Raw genomic sequence first — 17,071 nt, forward strand, 5'->3', positions numbered from 1 at the left:
TCTTAAGAGCCCATAGTTACAGATTCATGCTGAAAATGAATGAGAATCACCATGACACAGACAAGCCCACTTACCTCACTGTGTTTTTTTAAGTTGGAGCTGCAATTTTAGTCTTGAAATATATCCCTGTCTTGGTGTAAAATGAAAGCATTGAGTGGAGGGAAGACATTTTTGTTTTGCACTCTTGCTGCTGTAGTATTGAATGTGACTCAAGTGACAGCGTGCAGCTGTGAAGTTCCACCGTTGTCCCATTCAAAAAAATCTCAATTAATTATGCATTTATTAACACTTATTTCATTAAAACCAGTAATGAAACAACAGGAACATTACCCATTGTAATGAAGTTAAATAAAATACAAAATTAATCAGAAAATTATTTGAGTAAGATTTAAAAGAAAAACATTTTTTCCCAAACCGTTACTCAAGTAAATGTAACACATTACTACCCACCTCTGCATGTTTGGCTGTAGTTTCCCAGTGAAATGTTAAGCAGCAAAGGTGAGTGAAATTATGCCATACTCAGACAAGATTTTTAAGGTGAATATAAGATGTAGGTTTTAATGAGTAAAATATATCTTGCTGACCTAAAACTTCAATCTAAGCCTAATTAATTGTGATCTAAGATCAAATCAAAGTTTGACTTCCTTTACCCTTAACCAGTGCCTAAACCTAACTTATAGTGTCCAAATAAATTAATAAAAGAGAAATAAAAAGCACATTGTCTCAAGTCTCATCTTCCGTGCTTGACTGGTCTTGTACCGCATACTTCAGAGTAAAAAAGTCCAACATCAAAATATATCAGGTGAGCTACATCAGAAGCTAATGACTTTGAAATAAGTGCATAAATGTAGGTCATTCTCTAATACAGTCGTTAAAATATATAGCTTGTCAAATGATCCGTTAGAATAAAAGTGTTTTGACATCATAACATAGTAGTGTATAATATTAGTGCACAGTTGTTATAGTGCCTCTAGTGTTCATTTCACCAGGAAACTGCAATGAAATGTAACATTCGGCACTTAAAAGTCACCCAACAAGACATCATATGGATGTTTTTATCTGGGCTAAATCTGGTCAGCCCTTCATGGCCTTAAGTTAACCCAAACAGTTATTGAAAATTGGGCTTTGTTTAGTCCGTCTGATTTGGTCCAAATTTATCCCATGATGGATGCATGTTTCGGACAACATTACTGTTCAAAACTGTAAATATATTTATATAAATATGTTTAAACCATGCTATACAAACCAATTGACGTTACTGCACTTTAATATAAAATGAATTATGAATTTTGGAGCGGTGTATGAAATATAAAATGTGAGAATGGCAGAGTGGCTTTTTTTGACTGATTGATCACTCAAATTTCAAAATAGTTACAGGTGGGCGTGGAGGAGGAGAAGGGCGGGGGTAGTGAAAAAAGGCGGAAGACTCTCAACATATGTTATGAAACCGAAAGCGTTGAACTTGGTAAGTAATACATAATTATAATTTATTTGGATAATACAGAAATGAGTGTTTGACTGAAGTTTAGTCGAGCTAATCTGTTGCTAGGTAAGCTGAAGAAGCTAGGTTTCCGTTAGCAGCTATAGCGCTATGTACTGTAAGCCTAGCTAGCACATTGTAGTTAAAATAAAGCGATTATTAATGATCAACTGTTGATGATGATGATATAGTCACTGTTGATGAAATATAACAATGTTTACTTTTAATTGTTTATATTGTAATACACTGTAGATCATTGTAGTACACTGTAGTTTCCCTTATCTGTTTGACTGAGCAGCTGGAAGCAGTGAAGCGCAAACATTTCAAAATAAGTGTCCCCGGTGAGGTGTATTTCAGCCTTTAAAGTTAAAAGTTCCAATCAAAACTTTTCTCTTCTCTCCCCCTTATTGGTTTTGTGGTTGCACAATAAACTGCATCTGGAATTTAATTCAATTTGGATTCTTGTAGCCTCCAAGACTAAGAACATTGATAGGCTACCAATTGTAAAAACTATTGGCAGATTAATTGCTTTTATTTGAATCCTATAATTCTGCCTACAAGGTTTGACACAACATGTTAAGTGTTACCAAAATTCACATAGAACTATGACTTTATATACAGTATATGGCCATATATCAGATTACTGTTTTGCATTACTGAACCATCCATTCACTTAATCTAATTGATATTCATGAGTCCATGACAAATTTCTGTTTTTAGAAACAATTAAAACATATGAAATTATATCAACAAATTTGTACAACAAAGACAAATACAAAATTAATTAAAGAAAATGCCATTTATTTTTAGCACAAACACTTAAAAAAGTTTGTAAAGTTTGATATAATAAAATATTGTTGAAAATGAAGACAAAAATGTATTTAGACACTTTCTGGTTTTTGACATTAGTGGAGCATATCTATATTTAATGTAATAAAATATACATACTCTGCTTGGCTTTAAAAGTTTAAAGTTAGTTCTGAGATAAAGTCTAGCATCATTTGTGATCAAGACCATTATTCAGCATTAGTGGAAATAATAGATGTTGAAAAGATGGCCAATGACTTCAGAGGAGTCACAGAAAAAGAGATGCAGAAGAAATAATAAAAGAGTCTGATGGTTGGGTGCAAGGAACAGGGAATCAACCTCTGTGCCATTAGTAGTAACTCTCCTGAAATCTGAGCTAGCAGCACTTCCTGTGTGACAGTGATACGGACATTTGTGAGCATGAGTGATTATGATCAGACTTTTGAAAAGGAAAGACATGAACATGTTAGAGTGGGACCACTTAATGATCCAAAAATTCTTGGTAAAAGATGGGTGTGGGGCATATAATGAAAGAAGGAGAGAACTGAGGAAAGATAAACGACCAACAACAGATAATTGCAGTGCTGCCTTGGTCTCGTTCACGCAGCAACTTATGCATGCATTTGGCATTATGAGCAAGATTGAAAAAAGGAGGCTATTAACGTAATGGATCAGTGTCGTAAAGGAGGTGAGGAATACTAATAGAGGGAGAGATGGCGTGGAGAAGTGAAGACAGAGGAGGAGAGAGGGAGGGGGAAGGAGAACACAACTTGCTCGGAAAATGAAAACTACAACTTTTCTGACATAGATTAATTTCCCTGGATGTATCATTTGTTCTCAAAGTCAAGAGTGTGCAAAAGTGTTTTTACTTTATGCTGTCTCAAAATAACTGTTTACTTCACTGGTTTGGAGTGCTCATTATTTCTGTGAACGAGGAAATCCCTGAGTTGCTTCAATTTAAGTTTGGCTGTGTAATGGAGCATGATGAGTTAATGAATTGTAAATTTTGACATTCTGCAAGATACATAGCATTATCGGAACCCCATGAAATCATTTGTTTTCTTGCTATGTTGATTCATTTCTTATTGAAACAGGAAGATTGGACAGGACACATCAAAGGACAGGCAGTTTTGTTTTTGTATAGCCAATAGGCTTTTGCTACCTCACAGCCATGAACAGTTATTTGCTACTTGCTGTGTGGTTGCTGGTCTGTTATTACGAGGAGGAATATTCTCTTTCTAGAACATTTGATTGGACAACAATCTGTGTAGTGCAAGATGAGTCATCAATATTTATTTTTTCTGTTTTCCAAGACGAAGACTGTAGATTTGAAATGCTAATACTGTATCTAGCATATAGATAACCTCAAAGCTAAAAGACATGTACTAAAAGACACAAAATGTGTTTTTTTTTTCTTTTCCTGAATGAATAACTGAATGCTTTCCAGGTCAAAAATTTCATACTGAATTCATCAATGTCAATTTTATTAACTAATGCATAAATTCATGTTGATTGGGATTCACTCCACTCTAAAAGCTATCATTCATAATATTGAGACAAAATAATAACCAGGACCATTTGTTTCAAAGTTATAGGCTTTATTTAACTGCCAAAATTTCAAGCATGTTTCTCTACATAAATAACAATCACGGGAATCAACGTACATGGCTACATGGAGCTGAAGAAATATCGGGACGTGACATCACAATGTACTTGGTCATTTGTGGAACAAAGACTGTGCAGTTCTTGTTGCCTTCAAAATAAATTAGAGAAACAAATCAACCTGAACAATTTGCAAGGTAAAGTATTTTACTTGAGTGTAGACCAATCGACTACTTACAGAACACAAGTTAAACTTACTAAAAGTTACTCAGGGGTAAGGAAAATAGAATCAGTAAAAAGCTTAAATTACTGTTTAATGTGCTTTTGAACAAAATATACAAAATCTATCAACTAAAACAAACAAACCAAAAAAATAACATAATATGACTTTTTGGGAGTCAATCCATGCAGCCTATTGGCTGGAGTGTAAATGGAAATGCATAGACTCTGTTCATTGAGGAAATAATTCAACATTGTGAGCATTGAAGCATTTTAACTCTCATTGAAATATTTTTTCATAAATGTCCCCCAACTATATAACCATTGCAATGCATAAATTAAGTCTAATATCACACCACGCAAAGCACCAGTTACTGAAAGCAGACTCTTATGTGGCAGTGGCCATGACTGCTGAGTCAACTAAAACATCATTATGTGCCCAATCTACAATCTTTCTTACTAAGATTAAATAGGATCATAACTGTCCTTATGAGTGCCACTTTATATTGTATAATAGACATGTTTTCATTGATCCACTGATCCAAGCATTTGTCTTTTCAGTCAGTTGTAAAGGTTTTAACATTTCTGGGGGTTCTTGACAAAGAATTCACAAATTTTTCATTGTCGTCATTCTTCCACCCAAACTTTTCATAAGATTTACTTTTGTCGAACACATCATTACTGACTTTTCAATCTCCACAGTAACTGACAGTTTCCCAGCAAGACGCTGTTTTTTTAATAAGCCAGATATGCCTCAAGGTCTGCAGGTATAAACATGTGAAATTTAAGTGTAGCTCTTGTTATCACTCTGCATGTGGAAAAGCCAGGGAGGGTTTAATATACAGGCTCAGGGGAAATCATTACTTTATATTTTTGTGAGTATTTCTTCAAGGCACTGGGGAAAAGTAGGCCAAATGCATTTGTTTGTGTATTTTAAGTGTTAGTTGGGAAATTAGGAAATATTATTTTTAAAAGCTTGCATTAAACAAAAGTTTAATTGATTCTTCTATTCAGAATTTCTTCAAATGAAGTCTTTCTTGCCTAATTCCTTAATAAAAGATACCAGTGCTAGTTTGACCCCACCAAATATTTTCGAAGAGACTGCTAATTAGCTAATTTTAATCAAAACCTTGCTAGTTCATGCAAAATAAGCATTTCCCATCAATCGTTTGGATGAAGTAGTCTTTTCCAGTGCAGGTTTTTGAACATTCAATTTTGTTATCTGTTTCAAACTGACGTTAAGACATTTATTTTTCTCAATGAATTAAACAGAGACCAAATTCAGTGCAACTCTACCTGTTTGTTCGTTTGTTGGTTTCCCACTCAAGCCCCTTTAAGATGGCCTACGCCTCCCCCACCCACACCACAGTATTTCCCAGGGGAACATCAGTGATCTCACAGTTGAGCTTATCCAGTCGTCCATCCAGTATAAACAGAGAGCTCTGGGAAGGTGTCATGAGGTACTGTCCGAACAGCCCACTGCCGGTCATGACCCTGTTCTGCCGGTTCCAAGGCCACTGTGCTGGCGGTGTGGGCTGCTTCAGACTCTTAATCATCTTGACATTACCACTGCTGAGCTCCACATAAAGAGCATCTGTCTGCTGGCCAGAGCTGCCAAACACATTATACTGGTTAGCATCGGTGAACGAGGGCATGAAGGCCAGATCGGATAGGTGCAGGTTGGTGTGAATGTCAAAGGGTTGGCCAATCTCGCCCTGCATGGACACGGGCTGCAAACGCATTAGCCCATCACGGTCATCCACACTCACCAAATAGTGGCCATCGGGAGACACATAGGGTGTACCGCTCACATCACCATTTGGACCGATAACGTTATCCGTTACACTATCGATGATTAATTGTGGCCGTACCGCGCCTGTTGAGTCTGGACGACAGTTCACAAAGTAGTATCCACCCAGGTGCGTGTAGGCGAGGGATTGTGGTATACAATCGTATTCCTTCAGACTAATGTTCTTCATGTAGGAGGTGGTTTCCAAGTCGATCTTATGAACAGCTGGTTCGTTCTTGTGGAGGATGATGCCAAACCTGTTATAAAGAGGAAATGCATAAGAGAATATTAGAAAACCATATTTTGTCATGTAACATATTTATTTAATAAAATATAACAGTGCTAGTTTGACACCACCAATTATTCTTGAATGAATTACTTATTATCTATTTTACTTTTAAGCATAGCTATCTTGCCCTGCTTAAAATCTATGTTTCTGATCTTGATTTTTAGCACGGTGTGAAAACAAGCATTCACCATTGATCGTGGTGATGAAGTTTTCTTTCCCAATGACAAAAGTCAATTTTGTTATTTTTCAAACTTTAAAGTTATTAGAAAAAGTAAACAGAGACCAAGTTGAGTGCAAAATTATAAATACATTTTTTAAAACAATTGGCAGCTGTGGTTACCAGAAATTCACTGTAAAAAAATACGGTAAACACGTTTCAGGCTTTATGGGATGTAATTTTGATGCCTGTATATTTTATGGTGCATTACCCTCATTAATATGATAAAATAATGAACTTGATATATTAACCTTATGAAACTGTAAAAATATGCTTTTAACTTGATAAGACATTGTAAATCACCATAGTAATTACAGAGGGGCACACGATGACATGAAATACATCAATATTGGCCCTTCCAGGAGCAATGACCAATAAACATGTAGAGACAGTGCTCAGTGTCACTCACACAAACACTAAACACTATCAGGGTTGCACATATAGTGCAACAAAGTCAGGGCAACAAAATAATGCAATAATCATTCACTAAACTACATCAAATATAACACAGAACACCCCAATGCACATAACTGATATAAAAAATAAGAAGAAACTTAACTATTCCCATAAAATATAATAAAATGTAGTGGGTCACACGGGGAATTCTAGGAATGCTGGTTATTGCTTTTTATTGTAATTTGAACAGTTATTTACTGTAAAAAGTACAGGTACAGGAAAATCATACTTTTAAATCTAAAAATGATTTGTTTTTTTTTTACAATTTTTTTCCGTAAAACTACATGTATTGTCTTTTTAAATATATATATATTTTTTTACCATACATTTTAAGGGAACTACCCATTAACCATTTAAAACTTTTTTTGACAGTAGCATTTATAGTCTTTTATCTTTAAAACTACACACATTTTTTACAGTTTACAACAGCAGTTTTATTTACTTTCACACAAATCAGGAGTAAAACAGCACATTATCAATTCATAAACACTTCATTTTTGGCCCATTCCTCACGCAATGCTGTCTTCTGACATCAAAACAGGTTAAATATTTTAACAATAGTTGCATTCCATATCCAACTACTATTACAAGCTTATTTAGACATGATCAAGTTGCTTGTTAGCTCATGGAAAACCCTGTAACACATGAGCTGAATAAAAACACTACAAAATGACACCCTGTTCAGTTTTTCACCTCACATTTGCTATTATGATACTATCGGTTAGGTTTAGGTTTAAAGTTTAGTGTAGGGATGTCAGTTTTGTTAATTTAAAATTTAATATAGCAGTAACCTTCAAAACATCATAAAAAATGTTATCTCACATTTGCTTTTTATTACGCTGTAGGTTAGGGTTAGGTAGGTTAATGGTTTAAATTAGGGAGGTTGGTTTTGTTGATTAAAAACAAGATCATTAACCTTAAAAACATTAAAAAAAGACTAACCTTAAAAAAAACATTTAACTCGCTTTTAACTGCTGCGATATGTGTAATGAACCAAGTAATTTCATTTTGCAAAAATGTTGCCACGGTCACAACATTTTTACTATTCACTTTACTTTTATGTTACTAAGTTCTAAAACAAGAATTTGACGTTCAACGTTCAACGAATATAAATAATGTCTGTGTTTCCCTGCTCACTGTTGTACACCTGGCAGCTGCAACAGAAACAGATATACATACTGTATGAAGATATGAATTTATATTTTATATGTATTATATACATCAATAAGATGATTTTAGAAATATGTGCAACCCAAGTAATATACTTAAAAGTATTTACCTTATTTGAAAGTCAGTAACTGTAATCTGACAAGAATTTCTTATGTATTACATAACTTAAAATGTTTTAAAATTTTTAATTTGATTATAGTAACTAATTACTCTGTACTCAGATTACACTGAACACTGTTATGGAATCTGTATTTGTAAAATTATAGGTTCAATCCCAAATTAGAGAGTCCCTCGACCTGGATCTAACACCATTGTGTTCTTGAGTAATGTTACTCTAAGGGCACCGTGATTTCAATTACTGCAAGTGTAAGTTGTTTTGGATAAGATGTATCTGCCACATTAAAATTAACTAACTAATCTTCTAAATTAATAGACCCAGATTGAGACAAATGAGGTCTAATGAGGGACATTCAAAGTCTTCAATATTTTTTTTACATAAAATAATATAAATAAATCATCTACACCTTGTATTCACCATTGAAAAATCCAAAGGTCTAATTATTGGCTATTTGAAAAAAAAAAAAAAAAAAAAACCTCGGCGAGTTAAACGAGGCATCAGACAAAGCTCAATTAAATCTTCATATTCTCCAATCAATTCTAGCATATACTTCAACCCCTTACATTCATCTTTTTTAAGCAATTGATAATGTGGCCACTGCCTTTGTCTGGCCAACAGGGCACATCTGCCACGGACTGGTGGGACAGATTATCGCTGCCAGTGATGAGCTCCATCAATTGGCAGCACAGGCTCCATCTATTAGTTACACGCCAAACCATTATGACTGTGGAGATATGCTCAGAATTTAATTTGTAAATTATGAGGTCCCAGAAACGGACTGATGACAGATCCAGCAGGTTTGGAGGGTCCCTGAACATAAATGAAAAAGAGCGCATTTGACATCCAATCAACATTGTAAGCAAGCGATGTGATGAAAAGTGATGCGTTTTTGAGATGGATTTTTTTATTTTATTCACAGAGGATGGTTTAAATTGATAAAATATAAATGACAGTAAATGGATAATGTTACAAAATGCTTTTTTCTATTTAAGTAAATGCTGTAATACACAAACTTACACGTCCTACATTTCATCAGACTTTTCTAACAGCAGCTCAACACATCCAACACAGCCATCCATAATACTCATTGCTAATCGTTAACTATCCAATCTTTAAGTTCTTTGGCAAATTAGAAGAAAAGTGTATAATTAACAAGTCTTCTCTTCACTGATAAAACTGGTGTTTGACATGTAAGGGGTCTGTTTCTCAAGCCCTTTTTCAAAACTAAAAATGCAAGTGCACTCAATGCATTGGCAAAAAAAAAAAAAGAAAAAAAGAAATGAAGATAAAAAACACTATTGAGATTTTCAAACCATATAATAGCACCACTGATTTTGACTGTTCTTAATAATTCTATTTCTGTAGTATTAAGAACAGTTTCTTGAGTACCGCATTAGCACATCAGAAATATCTCTCAAGGTTAGAGAATGCATAGTTTCTTAGTAGAGAGGAGTGATAACTGCTGAAAATTGGGCTTTGCAATTATAGGTTTCAATTTCATTTTAAAATGAATGAAAATATAAAAAAGCTATTTCAAACAGTATTGATACATTTTGCAGTATTTTTGATCAATGCAATGCATCCTTGTTGAACAGAAGCATCAGAAGTTATTCCAATCTTCTGAACGGCAGTGTATGTACAATTTATAGCATAATACCACTAACATTGGTACCGAATCCAATTCCGGAGATGCCAGATTTCTTTGGTCTTTTTTGCAAAGCATATTCAGGGTTCAGAGGCTTGTGTGCTCAGGAGAGTCGCTAAAAATGCTGTTTGCAATCACATATTCAGCATTGTTATACAAATTTATGTTTGATACTGCCCATTGTGAGAGCCACAATGAAACGTCTCGGTTACTTACGTAACCTCTGTTCCCTGATGGAGGGAACGAGATGTTGTGTCGGTGAGATGACACTAGCTCTGCTGACTCAAGGGGCTCGAAGGGAGCTCCCCGAAGGACCACGGAGAGGTCCCACGAGGGCACAAGGCGCGGCCTGGGGGGGTTTAACCTCCTCGCACCTCTCAGGAACCTGATGATCAAATCGTGCTTCCCTAAATACTTACCGTCCACTGCATCGTGATGTGCCGAATTGGCGGCAACATACACTTTCAAGGTGGAGGGGGACAGCCGTCCCTCCAACTTTTCCTGCAGAAAGGAAAGCACTGATCCAACTGCGCACCTCTGGGGTCTCCACCTCGGGAAGAACACCACTGAGCATACAGACGCCACTTCAGGCCGTAAAGGCGCCTCGTTGAGGGGGCCCTTGCCTGAGTGATCGTGTCTACCACCGCGGGTGGTAAGCCACTTAAGTCTTCCGCGTCCTGTCCAAGGGCCAGACATGGAGATTTCAGAGGTCCTGTCACGGGTGCCAGATGGTGCCCCATCCCTGAGAAAGAAGGTCCTTCCCCAGGGGAATTGGCCGGGGGGGCTGTCACGAGGAGCATGAGGTCAGAGAACCAAATCCGGGAGGGCCAGTAAGGGGCCTCTAAGAGGACCTGCTCCGCATCCTCCCTGACTATGCACAACCTCTGTGTAAGTAGGCTCACTGGGGGAAACGCATACTTGCGAAGCCCCAGGGGCCAGCTGTGTGCCAAGGCATCTGTGCCGAGGGGAGCGTCAGTCAGAGAGTACCACAGTGGGCAATGGGAGGACTCTGGGGAAGCGAACAGGTCTACCTGTGCTTGGCCAAATCGACTCCAGATCAGCTGAACCGCCTGAGGGTGGAGCCTCCACTCTCCCGTGGCCACAACCTGCCGCAACAGCGCGTCCGCTGTGCTGTTGAGGTGGCCCGGGATATGAGTGGCTCACAACGACTTGAGCCGATGCTGACTCCAAATGAGGAGACGGCAGGCGAGTTGTGACATACGGCATGAGCGTAGGCTGCCTTGGCGGTTTATATATGCTACCGTAGCTGTGTTGTCCGTCCGGAGCAACACGTGCTTGCCCCGGATCAACGGCAATAGCGTCCTCCGGGCAAGTAGTACCGCCAGCAACTCGAGGCAGTTGATGTGCCAACAACGTTGTGGACCGCTCCAAGGGCCGGTGACTGAGTGCCCATTGCATACGGTGACCCAGCCCTGTTGGGAGGCATCTGTCGTGACCACAACGTGCCTGGGGATCTGGCTTAGGGGAACTCCTGCCCATAGGAATGCTAGGTCTGACCAGGGGCTGAAAAGGCGGCAACAAGCCTGCGTGACAATGACGCTGTGTTTGCCGTGGCGCCATGCTTGTCTCTCAACTAGGGACTGTAGCCAGTGCTGAAGTGGTCGCATATGCATCAACCCAAGCGTGACAATGACGCTGTGTTTGCCATGGCGCCATGCTTGTCTCTCGACTAGGGACTGTAGCCAGTGCTGAAGTGGTCTCATATGCATCAATCCAAGCGGCATGACCGCCGCTGAGGATGCCATATGCCCCAGGAGCCTCTGAAAGTATTTCAGTGGGACCAACGCGTTCTGTCTGAACGTATGAAGACAGCTCAGCACTGACTGCACATGCTCGTTGGTGAGCCGCGCCGTTATTGAGACCGAGTCCAACTCCATACCGAGAAAAGAGATGCTCTGAACCGGGACGAGCTTGCTCTTTTCCCAGTTGACCCGACGCCCCAAGCGGCTGAGGTGCCTGAGCACCAGGTCCCTGTGAGTACACAACATGTCCACGAGTGAGCTAAGATTAGCCAGTCGTCGAGATAGTTGAGGATGCGGACGCCCGCTTCCCCTAGTGGGGCAAGGGCCACGATCGAAATCTCATCGTCGTCCGGCGCACCGAACGAGATCGCAGGTCCGCCATGAAACAAACCGGAAACCTCGCTCCAGCGCTCGGTTGGAGCATTCGAGCGTGACTGGGAGTGGGAGGTCTGTGGGGGATTACCCGGCGGAGAGGATCCCACTGATGTCCCAATATCTCCCCCAGTGCTAACTGACCCCGCCTCATACCCGTAGGTAGAAGGACCGAGTCGGGGAGCCGCTGGGTTGGCTTGCGCTCTTACGAGGGCACGCCGCGACCGCAACGTAGCCACGGGCATGAACCATCCACAAACAGTGACTCAGCGATCGTAGCCATCAGACAGGAAGAGACATCGACCGCAACCAGGAAATACACACAAACGGAAAGACATCTTGAAAAAGATGCTTCCTGTTTGCACCACTCTTTTAGAGAAATATCACTCTTTTATTTGTGTTTATATATATATATATATATATATATATATATATATATATATATATATATGTATATAGGGATATAAATATATATAAACTTATTAACTATTAATTCACTCCGTGAATTTTTTTCTCTGCTGCTGATGCGCCCAGGGGTGTGTGCTCAGCACAACGTAGCATGCGAGGGGGAGAACCGCTGGAAAGCACCGTAGATCCCACAGGTTGAAGAGATAAATAGAGGCGGTAGAGGAATTCAGCTCTGTGACTTGCTCTCTCTCGGCTCCGAAGAAGATATCTGATGTGTGTTTGCAGCATCACTCCTATTATACCCGTATGTCTGGGGGAGTGGCATGCAAATTCCACACACCAATTTTCATTGGCCTTTTCTCAAGATCAGAGATGTCTGGGCTCCGCAGGAGCGACCCCTAGTGTCAACTCACCGACACAACGTTGAGTGAGTGACAGATAGGGAACATGCATCACTGTATAGTCATTACAAACAGGTTTCCCTTTCCAAATGTTGATTCTCAAGATTTGCATAGATCTTTTGGAGTTGACACACACACAGTTATATCTTCTGGATATCTAGAGCCACAGGGATAAAGCTATTTCATTACTCTATGAAGTCACTAGCCCCTACCCATGTACTCAATATACAAGACAGCTCTATAATATGAAAATAAATAAATGCAACTCAAATGGGTGTTTTTGTAGCACTGTGTGTACTTTGTAATTTGCCGTGGGTTTATGTTGCCATGGTAAATCAATTAATTTACCATAGTAAATCAATGCTGTTGTCCTATTTCATCTCAGGCATCTTAAAACAACCCTTCATATGCACAAACAAAATACATTTCCTCATTCATTGACAAATCGATTCAATATTTATCCAACCTACCTTTTGGCCTGGGAAAGTATGTAAATTATTTTTGCAAAGGGCTTCCTGTACAATTAATATATACATAAAACAACTGAAATAAAGACAAACAAGCATATAATTTAAAATTATGTATTGCTTACAGTTGACACGTAAACATATTTGGCCATGGGCTGGTTGCGGATAAAAGCATGACAGAAAGTCACTGAATGTTGTGAAAATGACTCCTGTAGGCTGTTATTTTCCCAGTGTGAAAGTGTGTAAACGTTGAAATAATATGACATTCAGTCTCTCCCTTGTACACTCCCTTGGATCACGTATCACAATATATCACTCCTTACAAGAGTGTTTTGTACAATGTCACAATTGTACATGTTTACCTGTAATACATCTCATTATATGAGCATATTTTCAAAAATCAATATCTTTCTGCGGCTTATACAAGTTATTTCATATACATTTTTACTGAGTTATCTCATTAGTATTTGTAGGTATTTGTTTGTAAAGGGTGGTCCAATCAAACATACTGTTTTGCGCTTGGATATAAATCGATACATACGACATCAAATGATGAACAGTTTATTGATTGATAAACCTTTTACATATTAGTCACAGACATTGCTTAGTTAAAAAAATATTTGAGAGAAATACAAATGTTTATAAACATGAAGTCCACATATGTGGAGATTGGACCTTATTCCGTCAAAAGTTGAAAAAACATTTTAATTATTTAAAAAAACTTTCAACATTAACATATCTGTGGGTCATTTTGCTTCATTTTAATATACATTTTGTTATATTTTATTTTGTTATCACTGTACAATACGGTTCTATTTATTACAATTAAATGCATTCCTACAGTATATACTATTTACTGTGCATTTTCACATTGGGAAAAATTTTACGTTGAAAATAAGTTGACTTTTGTATCTGAATTTCTATAGCACAATTTTATTTAACATTTCACAACTTAGTCCTGCTGTCCACATATGTGGACATACATTTTTAGGAAAACTATTGGCTCTAGTTTTTTTATTTAATTTTAATTCATTTGCTTGTTTATTAGGTGCTACTAGTTACAAATCAAAAATGGAAATGGAAAATGCACACAGCAGTCACGCTCAGGTCTCAGGTGGTAAAGATACAAAGAATAGTCCTATTAAATTCATGGAATTAATTTGTTGATTTTATTGTTATTCTAATAATTGAGAGTCATTACATATGTTTGATGGTATCACATTTATTTAACACAGTAAATGCATATACCTATATGACAAAATAACACTTTCATTCTTACCGTGTGATTTCTAAAGACAGACCGGAACCATTGTGACCTTCAGTAAATGAGCGAAAGCACGTTACACCATTACAGGGCTGTTGCTAGAGTTGGAAGAGATAAGGGGCTTAGACCCAGGAGACATTGATCTTTTTTTCAGACAAAGTGTCTCCATTGGTTGATTTCAGGGTACTCAACTTTCGGAAGCTATTTGTTGATTCAATCATGTTGGAATACCTACAAATATGAATGAGATCACCTTGTTTTTTCATGATCTATGAGTCTGTTATCTAACATTATGTGCATTCCCCTCTTTCAATCTTTATATTATTCCCTTTAGATTATCAATGATGTAATTTTTCAAATGTGTTACTTAACAGGTTTGACAAAGAAATATAACTTCTGTCTAAATATGATGTCATGTGCTAAATCCATACTCTCGCCAAGCTATAAGATCTGAGGGCTGTAATACTTTACTCCATTTTAGTGTAGACTACTGATGGTGAACTCTGTGGACTTGGAGCACTGAAACACTTTACTCCATCAGGGAGAGGACAGCACAGCTAAATTGAAGCCAAAAAGTTTTCATACTCTCAACTGAGCGTCCAGCAGTTTATTCAGGAAAAATGTTTTTATAGTCACTGACCTCAAATGACAGGAAACTGAATTGCACTCTGGAAAATATACTAGCACTGAAAGGATTTGTAGTACATACCACGGTAAAATCGAACTGCAGAGTTCCTTGATTTATCGCGAGGAGAGTGTGTGTTTATGTGTGTAATCTGTATTATCTCTGGTCCCAGCAGGATTGAAAATTAAACTGGTTCATCTTCTTGATGAACTCTCTATTGTGGAACTCAGATTTATCATGCCTTTTAACACACTTGAACTGCTACATGAAACAAGCATATTATTTCCCTAACACTTTTATACAGCAGAAAAGAAAAACTAAGGAAGTGATCAGCCACAAAAAGATGTGTAAATTCTCCCAAACCTCTTATACTGAAGAGATAACGAATGTGCGTAAATGGTGTCAACGCTCTTAACTGATAACAAGATTTTGTGTTGCAAACAGATTGTGATGTCAGTTATGCTAATCTGATTGGATATCCTCATTAAAATGCTGTGAATTTGCTGTGATTAGATTTTGGAAAGAAACTTGTCAATTATTTTGCCTCTCAGAGTAAGTCAAAGGCTTTGTTCCAAAACAAAGTCTATGTATGCAGCATAAAAAATAAATAAAAAAACACTCAGCAAGAAGGCTGTTCCAAAATAAAAATTTTTAAGGCAGCATCATATACATCCTTTGTAGAAAGGCAATCCAATAAAATATTGCAATGAGCTATGTGAAATAATAATAAATAAATCCATTCGCAATGGTGAAACAAAGCAGTATATATAATAATAATTTCAATACTAAAAAGAATTGTTAGAAAGTCGATTAAATAGGTACTACTTAATATTTGTGTATTATTTATCATATGCTTTTAAGAGTATTTTGTTGTTGGATTAACAACATGCTAATGCCAAATTCTATTGAAATCAATTGTGATCCAAGAACCTCTATGCTTCACATGAGGATCACTATGTGAACATTTTACATTGTTGCCTTCATGATCTTGTCAGGAACAGTGCGATTGGCTAACTCGATATTGAGAACAAGTGAACCTTTCGATCTTTCATTGGAATTGAGTCATTATTTTTCATATTACCACAACATGGTAGCATAAGTAAACATACATCTGCCAACAGGGGACTGTAAGAGGATCAGAGGAGCATGCTCAGTAATCTTCAACTCATATTTTAATCAATTCAAATGAGATTTTCATCTCCAGCCAACATCTCCTGGTCTCTTTAAACTCACCATTCCCCTCTCTCGACAGCTGCTAAAGCTACTTCCCCATGCGTGTGACTATGAATGCACAAAATGGTTTATTAAGATCTAAATGTCACTGCCCAAATGCAATTTACACACTTTCCAGAGCTGGAACTGTCCTCTCTGACGTAGGGCTTAATCACTGTAAGGTGAGTAAAGTGCTTATACATAGCTCATACAAAATGTTTACCATCTTTGGGCAGAAGAATTTTCTCTTTTTGCTTATAGAGTGTGTTTCTAACTAGTGTGAAGTGCTGGTGTCTCTCCTCTCTCTTACCTGATGTGATTGATGGTGAGGCTGATGGGAGGAATGAAGAAATCCTCCACCCTGTCAAAGCGATGCCCAACTGGTTGGGTGTGGATGGTATGGTGAGATGTACTTCCACTGGCCTGGCTGATCACCTGATGCACAGAATAGTTATTTAATATGAGTTATGCAATTTCAGTTGAACTATGTCAGTGTGTTACTGCATGATAATAAGCTGCAACTAAGTCAGAAAAGACAAAGAAAGCATGAAAAAACAGCTGGAATTTCACAAATGCAACATTTTGAGCAGAATTGTCCATTATTTTAGTTGTTTTAACCTCAGCTGCAGATGTTCGTACTTCCCTTATTTTCCCTTTGTCCCTGATTGTTGATTTCAGACACACTAAAGAAGATCTGTGATGTTCTCATGCTTCTGTGTGTATCTGCTTTTTACAAATTTCTGTTTGGATGGTTATTTCCTTTTAAA

General features: G+C 37.8%; 1 protein-coding gene across 2 annotated transcripts in view; it reads right to left on the reverse strand.

Annotated features, from left to right (window-relative positions):
• Window positions 1-4,288: 4,288 nt before the first annotated feature.
• The window catches only part of LOC127617061 (follistatin-related protein 5-like), a 244,191-nt gene continuing 231,408 nt past the window's right edge, over window positions 4,289-17,071 (reverse strand). For both annotated transcript variants that reach the window (XM_052088936.1, XM_052088935.1), the window contains exons 15-16: window positions 16,615-16,739; window positions 4,289-6,154 (exon numbers count right to left, since the gene is read on the reverse strand). In XM_052088936.1, coding sequence (XP_051944896.1) covers window positions 5,452-6,154; window positions 16,615-16,739 — 828 coding nt within the window. In that variant the 3' untranslated portion in view covers window positions 4,289-5,451. The remainder of the gene's footprint in view (window positions 6,155-16,614; window positions 16,740-17,071) is intronic.

The sequence above is a fragment of the Xyrauchen texanus genome, chromosome 23, assembly GCF_025860055.1.
Source record: "Xyrauchen texanus isolate HMW12.3.18 chromosome 23, RBS_HiC_50CHRs, whole genome shotgun sequence".
NCBI lineage: Eukaryota > Metazoa > Chordata > Actinopteri > Cypriniformes > Catostomidae > Xyrauchen > Xyrauchen texanus.